The sequence below is a fragment of the Achroia grisella genome, unplaced genomic scaffold (assembly GCF_030625045.1).
Source record: "Achroia grisella isolate CSIRO2021 unplaced genomic scaffold, CSIRO_AGI_Agris_v1 utg633, whole genome shotgun sequence".
Lineage (NCBI taxonomy): Eukaryota > Metazoa > Arthropoda > Insecta > Lepidoptera > Pyralidae > Achroia > Achroia grisella.
The window spans coordinates 594,149-606,379 of NW_026712969.1; the positions used below are offsets into that span (position 1 = coordinate 594,149).

Below are 12,231 nucleotides of genomic sequence, written 5' to 3' on the forward strand. Positions count from 1 at the left end.
TTTTAAAAGATCTTAATAAGCATTTTAGCTTTTTACAAATCTTCTGAATGATCTTAATCAGCTGTATTTTTTACGTGTTTCATTTCCGTTTTTTACAGAACTTCTAAAAGATCTCAATAAGCTGTTTGGTTTGAACTGTTTAAAAATCTTCTAATAGATCTCAGTCAGCTGAATTTTTTACGTGTTTCATTGCAGTTTTACAATCCTCAAAAAGATCTTGATCCAGAACTGCAGTGGATTCTATACTAGAACGTGTATCTACAAATTGATTTCATTATACTTTGACTGCTAATAACGTATTAGGATTGAATATTATTATTTTCAGCATCAGCGTGTTGCGCTAACAGTCGGTGTGGATGGTTCCTAATGCGGTATTAGCTTTCCGCCAAAGCCTCGGGGTTTAAAGAAATAAAGTGCGGATATAACAGCGGCGTCTCGTTAAAATTGAGGAAAACCGAAGAAAACCGCTTAGAATTTCTTTTTTCAACCTATTTCATAGGATTCTCAATTCTGTAAGTTTGCTGATAGCGATAAGACCGCCTATTGTAAAACATTTATTTACATTATTTTGTATTTATTGTTATTTGTTTATGTAAAACATTTATTTGAAATTGTTATATTCACATTTTTATTATTATTATTACAGCCTTTATTCAGATCCAACTTATACATTATTTTAAAACAAACATAAAGCTTTAAAACTTAAAACGAAATAGTTATTCTATTATTTGGATCTTTTTTCTTATATTCTTTTGGTTATATATATATTAACTAAATATAATCAATTTATTTACATAACCTAATTGCAAATACAACTAAGAACCTAAAATTAAATGACTAAAATATATTATTAAAAGGGGTCCCTTTAGGCAATGTTCCGAAGATACTGGCAGCGTTCCCTCTTTGAATGGCTACACTAATTCTTTGTCTGAGGTAGCTGCCAGCTCTTAGTCTTCTGTGATGTCGACTAACCTTTTCGTTATTTCCTTGAAAATATACGAATGGGACAAAATCATATTCGGAGCCTAGACCCCTGTATTTACATGCTTTGGCTTTTTCAGCCGCTTCACAAGTGCCTTTAAATAAATAATAACATTTATTTACATTATTTTGTCTTATTGTTACTCGTTTACTAAAACATTTATTTATTATTTTGTACTTATTGTTATTTTGGTGTATGTACCGTATTTATATTCATATGTGTGTAGTAAAAAACGGTTATTTCAATATTACAAACAGACACTACAATTTTATTTATATGTATCGACTAGTACTACTTTTGTCCTCGGCTTCGCTCGCGTTAATTTATCCCCTTAGGGGTGAAATTTATCAAAATCCTTTCTTAGCGGATGCCTACGTCATAACATCTACCTGCATGCCAAATTTCAGCCTGATCCGTCCAGTGGTTTGGGCTGTGCGTTGATAGATCACTATGTCAGTCACCTTTGAGTTACATATATTTAGATATATAGATTAATATTTATATATATATATATATAGTATATATATTTAGCTATATATATAACTAAATATATATATAGTTAAATATCCCCTTTGAATATTGTCTCATTATTATAGCTGTTTGGGTTTGTTCCGTTGCTTTTAAAAAGGTGAAATAACTTTGGCGCCAAAATATATATATATTGTCATATTTATTACTGAAATACTTTATAACAGTTTTCAAAGTGATGTAATGTACAAATATATTTCTACAAATTAAAGATATATGTTTTTGTTTTAATTGTTAGTATAGAAGATTCCCTACTAAACAATAGCTAAAATACGTTTGTCGGTTCTGCTATTATTACCACAGATAACACTAAACGACGTATCATACCTCATGTGTGTTTGATGAACTTTTACTTAAGTATAACTTAACCGTCATATCGTCAGTAACTGAGCCCGGGGTGATCTTTTCAAAAAGCAATAAATACTGAACGAAGATATTCGGGAGGCCGGAAGTGAGTGAAATAAGCGGCCGGAAGCCAGTTAGGGTGACCACGTTTATACTTATTCATAGGACTGTCCTATTTATTATATTTTCATCTCAAAAGTGGTTACAGAAAATCATCACAAAAAGAACGAAAATCGCGTATCTTCGATAGATATTCGGATTCAAATTCAAATTCAAAATATCTTTATTCATGTAGGTCTATTACAGACTTATGATATGTCAAATCTACCGTCAGTTCGGAATGATTTCGAGATGAGAAGAACTGTTTCTTCACACGTTTCGACTTGTAAATGTAAACTTACAAGGATTGTTTAAAAGAGCAACACACAAGTTTCTTGCTCGTTCTTCATGTGATGAGACAGCTTTCCGAATAAGCGGTAGATAAAAAAAATTGTTATGACTATTCAAAAGTGCTTAAATTAAGTGTTTGCTGGAGGAATATTGCTGTGGTTGATATGCTTTAAATTTAAATAAAAAGAATATTTAGATTGTATTGTACGTTGATTTTAATAGTGACGCCACGGAATGTTCGAGAAGGTGTGCAAAATTGTATATAAAATAGAATCGATGTTCTGTGCCTGACGAAATTTGAAATTTGAAATTTTATTTTTAAATAATTGTATATAAAATAGAATCCATGTTCTGTGCCTGACGTTCGAAATTTGAAATTTGAAATTTTATTTTTAAATAATTGTATATAAAATAGAATCCATGTTTTGTGCCTGACGTTCGAAATTTGAAATTTGAAATTTTATTTTTAAATAATTGTATATAAAATAGAATCCATGTTTTGTGCCTGACGTTCGAAATTTGAAATTTGAAATTTTATTTTTAAATAATTGTATATAAAATAGAATCCATGTTTTGTGCCTGACGTTCGAAATTTGAAATTTGAAATTTTATTTTTAAATAATTGTATATAAAATAGAATCCATGTTCTGTGCCTGACGTTCGAAATTTGAAATTTGAAATTTTATTTTTAAATATAGTAAAGGGCTATTTGCGATCGCAAACATTAAGTTTATTTGTATAAATGATTTTCTATTCTAAATAAATGTTGTACATGTTTACAATAATACACATTAAGTTTTAAATTCAAATTTGTGAGAATAGAGTGACCACCAGCATATGATATTGCATTTTAGTCATATATATATTTTTTTTTTATTTATTGCTATTATATTATATGACTATTCAAAAGTACTTATATGAATAAACATTTTACTGTTACATAATTTAATAAACGTGTAAGTTTGTGAGTATGGATGTTTGTTACTCTTTCACGCAAAATCTACTGAACGGATTATGATGAAACTTTACAGTAACATAGCTTATACATTAGAATAATATAGTCTGTAATTTGATAAATATATTGTGTAATTCGGGCCAAATATAATGATAAACATCAGGTAAGTGTTATGCGGAAGAAGTGGCGCGGAGCAGCTAGTGTGTACTAAATCAGATTTTTATAAACATCCTCAATTTTTTTTGTATGTAAAGATTAAAGTACACAAAACCACAGATTATATCCCGATCGATCCTCCGCCCAATTCAAACAAATCGAAAATACGATGACCTGAGCCGAGGTTCGAACCCCTACCCTTATTACAAAAAGATAAATCTGGTTTTGCCATCATGTACTTATTACAAAATGAAATTTTTCTCTAAATCGTATCCGTCATGGCAGGACCTGCGATGGCTAGTTTAACAGTGGTCTAAATGCAAAAAATCAAACTCCATTTTAAAAATTGTATTTTAAGTTGTTGTTTTTCGAAAACTATTTTAACTAAATTAAAAATATATTAACCAAATTTTACGACAATAAAAACATTTAAAAGACGTTAATTGTTATTTTTTCACCATCTGAAATAGTCATCATTCGAACGATCCAATAAAAATATCTCGTCCAGTGTGTTTGTTTGCCTAATACATTAACAAATATTATATATTAATGAAATAGTTATAATGAAGACATAGATAAATAGAAATAAATTTATTTTTAGTTTATACATTTTTCTTTGAAATAATATTATTTTTGATCTTTTTAGTTTTCTGGTAAAACGGAACAATTGACTGTGTGGAATACATAATGAAAAACAGTACTAAGTAGTCCTCTGTATCCGTCGTAATAATGTTAGGGTATTAACTTTAGGAATGGTTTAAACCACGGCCATTCAGCACGCTCGAGTTTTAACATAAGACCACTAGTGTTGCCATCAGACTAAAATCGTATCCGTCAGGTTTGTCCTTCAGCCGCTCCATAATCTGCCATCTGCACTCGCCCCCTATCGTCCGGTGAAGCTGTAAAGGCCAGCTGCGGCCAACAGCATTAGAGGAGTCCGAAAATAAAACCTCAAAATTCTTTAAAAATGGTCACCCCTACCAATAAACCACCCTCCGCCCTCACTTTAGTAAGCTGATCGCGATCCCAACGCCGCCGGCACAAAGATCTCCGTTTATTGACATCACTAGTGGCGCCCCGCGGGGTTACTCGTCGTTTTAGATCGTATTATTTAAGTACTTCCTTAAGGTGATTGGTAGTAATGTGGATTCATGACCTCATTCATTCATATTTTACCTAAATGTCGTTTGGCTAAAGTTAGTAATTCGTTTTATGGCAATTGCGTAAGGTTTTACAATAAAATACCAGAGTCTGTTATAAATCTGCCAGAAAAAAGATTTAAATGTCAAATAAAACAGTTCCTTTGCAAAAAAGCTTACTATAAAATTGAAGAATTCGTTAACGATAATAATGTTTTTATAGAAAAACTTTAAATCCATAGCACTGACAATATTATCTGATTACACTAATAATGAGTGCGTAGCGACTTCTATGTTGATTATCGCATGCCTCTTACTTGTTATACTGTAATTATTTATATAAAAAAAAAACATCTATTAAAAAGAGCAACACGCAAGTTTCTTGCTCATTCTTCTTGTGATGAATCTGCATTCCGAATGAGTGGTAGAATCAAAATATGACTATTCAAAAGTGCTTTTAATGAGTTTATTTTAAAGATTATTTCTATTTCTATTTCATTACTAGCAATGTACCATGTCAGGTTGACCTCCACGCGGTTCCCCTGGAAACCATTGTGATGAATTCCTGGTGAATTTGTTACGATGGGCTAACTGACCTGACCTCATGTTCATTCTATCATCCTCCACTGGTGCCCCGCCAGCGTAAACCATTAGCGCAAGCGGGTACACCATTCCATAATCACCCATAAAAAAAAAAGTACTTCCTTAAGAACCGTGGGCTGAAAGGAAATAATCGTTTAACACCGTCGAGTATTGGTCAGCTAAGATACTTGAAATCTATACATATAAATAAAATTCGAGCGTCTGTTTGTAATATTGAAATAACCGTATATTGAGACGATATGCTTGTTCGACATCGGAATATAATAAAAAAAATCATATGATTGGAATGTCTGTTTGTAATATTGAAATAACCGTTTTTTACTACATGCATATGAATATAAATACGGTACATACACCAAAATAACATTTTTTACAATTTCTGTCTGTCTGTTTGTTCCGGCTAATCTCTGAAAAGACTGTGCCGATTTAGACGGGATTTTTTTTGGCAGGTAGCTGATGTAATTTGGAGTAACTTAGGCTACTTTTATTTTTAAAAAATAAAGTTAAAATCCACGCAGACCAAATCGCGGGTAGAGCTAGTGAATAAATAAATATACTAAGATACAAATAAAAAAAATGTTATCTAACTATCTACTGTATACTAATATATTATTCTGTCTCTTTCTCGCACGTACCTCTCGCTCCCACGCAGTATTAAGATATCATAATAATGTTAATCAATAATTTCTTAGAAACCTATAGGACCCAGACGTCGTACACGACGCCACGTGGCTCCCTATTTATTTATACCAATTTCGTAGCAAAGACTTATTGGGAAATATACAGTCGCGAACAGAAGTCGCAAATAGAAAGAAGAAATGAGAGAATGATTAATTTTTGGCGACAAACAAGCATACGGCCAGTCTGATGGTAAATGGTTACAATTTTATTAGTTATGCGATAATCAACATCGCGAATAGAAATTCTAGAAAAAAGAAATGAGAGAATTATTAATTTTAGGTGACAAACAAGCATACGGCCAGTCTGATGGTAAATGGTTACAATTTTATTAGTTATGCGATAATCAACATCGCGAATAGACTAGAAAAAAGAAATGAGAGCATTATTAAATCAACATATGATGGTAAGTGGTTACCGCAATATACAGGCGCGCATAGAAATTCTAGAAAGAAAAAATAAGATTTTTTTCTGACTACTCTAATGCAGCTGGCCTTTACAGCTTCACCGGACGATAGGGGGCGAGTGCAGATGGCACTCCAAACCAAAGGAAGGACTTATGGAGCGGCTGAAGGACAACTCCTGCCTGACGGATACGACGCCAGTCTGAAGTCACCGCTAGGGTTCGAACCTCGGCTCAGGCCGTCGTAATTCCGATCCCCGTTTGAATTGGACGGGGGAACCAATATGTGTGTAGATACAAATAAAAAAATTGTAGCAGCACACATCAGTTTAAGTTAGGCTGTACCGTCATGTGATCATTGCCTGATCTATCTAAAAAAAAAAGTACTTTGCTGCTAAAAAAAATAAAAACTTCTAATCTCTAAAAAAAAAAAAGAAAAATAAACAAACCCACTTTAATTTATAGGTTAGGCTGTACCGTCATACGATCATTGCCTGATCTATCTAAATAAAAATACTTTGTTGCTAAAAAAGAATAAAAACTTCTAATCTCTAAAAAAAAGGCTGTACTGTGCTCTAAGTTAGGATGTACCGTCATACGATCATTGCCTGATCTATCTAAAAAAAATACTTTGTTGCTAAAAAAGAATAAAAACTTATAAACTAACTCTGAATAAAAATTAAAAAAAAAAACAAGCGTAGTTTATGATATGTTATTGGATAAATAACTTCTGCACGCGAATGTATATTTGTATATTACGAATAACTCGCTAGTCGATATTCGTGAGACACAGAGCAATATGGCGGGAATAGATGTTTACTCTGAACATTTTACTTCTATATAGCACTAGCTGTTTCCGCGACTTCGTCCGCGTGGAATTTCAATTTATTTTTCTAAAATAAAAGTAGCCTAAAGAACTAAAAATTAATTTGTTCGGCTTAATTTATTCGTTCCATTAGGTACTGATAGGTTCAAACTAATACATTTACGTCCTGCATCATCCCTATATTTCATCCCCATGGGGGTTGGATTATCAAAATCCTATTTAAGCGAACGTCTTCATCATAGTAGCTCCAATCTTTAATTTCAGTTCAATCAGTCGAAAATCTAAGAAGATTTATACAAAATTTCATCCCCTATTTTATCCCCTTAGGGGTAGAATTTTTCAAAATCCTTTCTTAGGGGATGTCTACGTCATAGTGGCTTCATGCATGTAAAATTTCAGCCTGATCGGTTTAAAATTGACAGTGTCATACAAACTTTTATCCCCTTGGGGGTAGAATTAATCAAAATCCTTTCTTAGGATCGGATGCCTACGTCATAACATCTACATGCTAAATTGCCTGTGTGTATGTAGACTGAATTAAAATTAAAATAAATAAATGTCAGCCCGATCCGTCCAGTGGTTTGGGCTGTGCGTTGATAGATCACTATGTCAGTCACCTTTGAGTTATATATATTTGGAAGACTATCTGTGCCCGCGATTTTTTTCGCGTGATTATCAAAAACACTATATTATCTTTTGATACCAAATTTCATTACCATAAAAAAGGTTATAGTGAGTCAATCTTTAAAGATAGACATATAATGTTATGCGGACATTTTTTTTAGATAATTTTGATTTATTACTAGCCGTACCCGCGACTTCGTCTGCGTGGAATTTACATTATTTTTCTAAAATAAAACTAGCCAAGTTACTCCTTATTACATCAGCTACCTGCCAAAAAAAGCCACGTCAAAATCGGTCCAGCCATTTCAGAGATTTGCCGGAACAAACCGACAGACGGTCAAAAATTGTAAAAAACATTATTTTGGTGTATGTACCGTATTTATATTCATATGCATGTAGTAAAAAACGGTTATTTCAATATTACAAACAGACACTCCAGTTTTATTTATACGTATATATTATATAACTATGTTTTTATCCCAATTTTGAACTCATTCTTTTCAGTAAATAACTTTCAAAACCCTCTGGATTTCATCTACACTGTATTCCATAGAAAACCCATAAAGCGACCCCATGGAGTATGGAAAATATCCCCATTCACCGATATATTGATATTGTCTATGGATTTTCACACATATTATAATACACCCTTCTTTATTGCGGTTCAATATCTATGGTTCAACATTGTCTGTGGTGAGAAATTTATTCGAGTTGAAAATATAGCTTGATATCAGGAAGGTTGATATTTAAGAAAACCTCGTCCGCGTGTGTACCTTTTTTTTTACGGATGATAATGGAATGGTGCACCCGCCAGAGCTAACAGTTTCATGCATGCATCATAGTAGCTTTATGCATGCAAAGTCTCATCCCGATCGGTTTAAAATTGACAAAGTTTCATACAAACTTTCATCCCCCATTTTATCCCCTTGGGGGTAGAATTAATCAAAATCCTTTCTTAGCGGATGCCTACGTCATAACATATACCTGCATGCCAAATTTCAGCCCGATCCGTCCAGTGGTTTGGGCTGTGCGTTGTTAGATCACTATGTCAGTCACCTTTGAGTTATATATATATTTAGACTATGTAATTATGAAGTATTATATTATAAGAATATTTCGCATATCGTAATTTATAATAAAATCCGACATCTTGATGTAATAATTGTGAAACAAAATGATGCGGAATGAGTTTCCCAACGGAAATGAACCAGCGACCTATGGATCTGTCATTTCAATTGGACTACAAACTTAGACGAAGAGAGTTACTGCTATCCCCACCGATGGCCTGATAGCGTCTCTGACTATATATATATATATATATCTAATAATAATAATAATCTCTCAGGACAATTAACACAGCGCCATCTAGTCCCAAACTAAGTAGAGCTTATGTTATGGGTACTAGACAACTGATACAAATACATTTTTTGTAAATAAATATATATTATTCATAGAAAACACCCAGACCGATACAAACAATCATACTCATGAATACAAATGTTTGTACCGTGCGAGGAATCGAACCCGCGACCATCGGATAGTAAAGCGATTATTTTTTATTAGATTATTATTATTATTATTATATATCACATTTAATTTGGCCCGTTCCCGCCTTTTTTCACAATACAGACTATCAACTGCACAGAGTACGCTACAAACTTCATAGACTATATTTATACTATATAATTAGATTATATCTTAGACATACATTATACCAAAGACTATATATAATACAATATATATGTTATTATATATATTATAGTTTTAGTTAAGTAATACAATAATATTTCGCATACCATAAATTATAATAAATTCAGACATCTTGGCGAAACTATTGTGCAAACAAAATGGCGACCTCGATGCGGAATAAAGGTTACATCAATTAAATGTAACGGTTTATTTAAGTTATATTAATTTGTTACACAATATAGGATCAATAATCGTAACTTTTATATACACAAATAATTAATATTGCTCAAACGAAATATTAAATTAAAGGTGTTTTAAACTTGACGCGATCATTATTTATATGTATAATTAGTAAAAATCACGGGATCTTACCATATTTTATATTTATTTACTGAGTTCCCGATATTTCGGCACTATTTCATACTGTAAATAAATATAAAACGTGGTAAAATGTGGTCATTATTTATACGTATAATTAGTAAAAATCACGGGATCTTACCACATTTTATATTTATTTACTGAGTTCCCGATATTTCGGCACTATTTCAACCCCTGATGATCGCGGGTAAACTGACAGTTTACCCGGGATCATGGCGGTTGAAATACTGTAAATAAATATAAAACCTTCCCTTGACGAAATATTATTAACTCCCTACTAGTCCCGGCTTCGCACGGGTGTACATGTATTATACATATAAACCTTCCTCTTGAATCACTCTATCTGCTAAAAGAAATCGCTACAAAATCCGTTGCGTAGTTTTAAAGATTTAAACATACATAGGGACGGACAGACAGCGACAGCGACTTTGTTTTACACTATGCAAGCATTATTTCTTTTTAATTGTTTTATATTTAGATTAAATTTTCATTTTGGTTGCCAACTCTTACAATAACTGTATAACTCAAGTCCTTCGCGCTAACGATTGTAATTTTTTTTGTTTTAAATATATTTTATTTTAAATTATGTTGTATAAATATCTAGTAAAACTATTTATGACTGGAAAAATGTATTTAATGGTAAGATGGTAGAGAGTGAAGTGACAATTATATAGAGATTATATAATTTTGATTATAGAATATAAGAAAACTTTAAATATATTAATATCAAAATAGTTTCTCAACAAATTAGATCAGTGGTACCGAGGAACGCCTCGTCTGAAACAGGTACTCCAATGACTAGTCCAAAAGCGTTGTCATGTAATAAATGATTTTGTATGCATTCCCTGCAAAAAAGCTAAGAGTACTTACAATCGATGGGAGTCAGTAGGCAGCCTCTTGGGCACGTGCAGGAGCCCTCTGTGCGCGCAGTCGGCTGCAGCCGCCCTGCACGAGCACGCCCACGGGCACGTAGCACGCGACACGTGCAGCGCGCACGCCACCACCAAGCACCACAGCACAGCGCGCGCCATCCCGCCCATGGTCACCAAAGGACTGGTGGTTAGGTCATCTTGGCTGGAAAGAGAGAAAATAGAAAATATTAGAATACAAATTCTTGGAGAAATAGAAATAGAATAGAAATACTTGGAGAAATAGAAATAGAACAGAAATTCTTGGAGAAATGGGAATAGAATAGAAATTCTTGGAAAAACAGTAATTGAATAGATTTTCGTGGAAAAATAGAAATAGAATAGAAATTCTTGGAGAAATAGAAATAGAACAGAAATTCTTGGAGAAATAGAAATAGAATAGAAATTCTTGGAGAAACATAAAGAGATTAGAATAAAAAATCTTTATTCAAATAAACTTAATATTAACACTTTTGTATAGTCATATTTGCCAAACTGAAGAGGAAACGCCACTACACATCCTATGTGGTTGTGGCCCACTCATGCATAAACGAAATATCTCCTTTGGAAAATTTACACTCCCGGGGAGATAAAAACCATCGCTCCTAAGAATATCCTTCAATTCTTGTCCCTGACGGGTCTAGGTAGCGAACTTTGAAAAAGGGCGAGCACAATAGATCTATGTAGGTCGCAGTGCTACAGGTCCAAGCACCTTGAATAGCAAATTAAATTTGCTAAAGATTCAGTAGTTTAGGAGTACATCGCGGAGAAACAACTTGATACGTAATCTTATATATAAAATTCTTGTGTCATAATGTCAGTTAACATACTCCACTCAAACGGCTTGATCGATTTTTATAAAATTTTATATGCATATTCAGTAGGTCTGAGTATCGGCTACTATCTATTTTTCATACCCCTAAGTGATAAGGGTTGTCTACCCCTAACATTATTTTTTTAATTTTTGGGCAATTTTTTTAAATATTTTTTTAATATGTGCTATTAAAAATACATACAATCTTAAATGTTTTAATAGTGATTTTAATTTATACGGTAAAACAACGTTTGTGTTATCAAATAGTTTTTATATATAAAGATTAATACATACCATGATTCTACAGCTTCCAATCATTGATTGGAAATCATTTAAAAATTTTATTTGTATGTCAAAGTCAAAGTCATTGTCAAGTCTGATTGTAGAGTACGGCTGGCCGGTGTCGGCGGGGCCTGATGATCGTAAAGCAATCAATTGGCCTCATTGGAGTCAATAAGGTCGGATGATTCGGAATCAAGTTTACGAGTACAGCGAGCGTTGATTGCGAGTCATCAGTGTCGTTCAGGCGATGGAATTTTGTAAAATTACTAACTAAATGAACTAAACCAAAAATTAATTCAATTGAGTTTCTTGCCAGTTCTTCTCAATTGAATCTGTAGCTGAACTGGACGGTAGGAGAAAAAATGCCTATATGAATAAAAGATTTTTTAATTTGAGTAACTAATATTATGAATAGACGGCCTCGGTGATTTAGTGGTTAAGCACATCGCTTTATTTCCGATAGTCGCGGGTTCGATTCCTTGGACGATACAAACGTTTATATTCATGAGTATGATTTTTTGTATCGGTCTA

At 32.9% G+C, this 12,231-nt stretch overlaps 1 protein-coding gene across 1 annotated transcript in view; it reads right to left on the reverse strand.

Moving 5' to 3' along the window:
• LOC131849067 (protein slit) overlaps positions 1-10,766 on the reverse strand; it is a 125,429-nt gene extending 114,663 nt beyond the window's left edge. Inside the window, exon 1 of the mRNA XM_059199052.1 lies at positions 10,567-10,766. Coding sequence (XP_059055035.1) covers positions 10,567-10,736 — 170 coding nt within the window. The 5' untranslated portion in view covers positions 10,737-10,766. The remainder of the gene's footprint in view (positions 1-10,566) is intronic.
• Between the last annotated feature and the right edge of the window lie 1,465 nt (positions 10,767-12,231).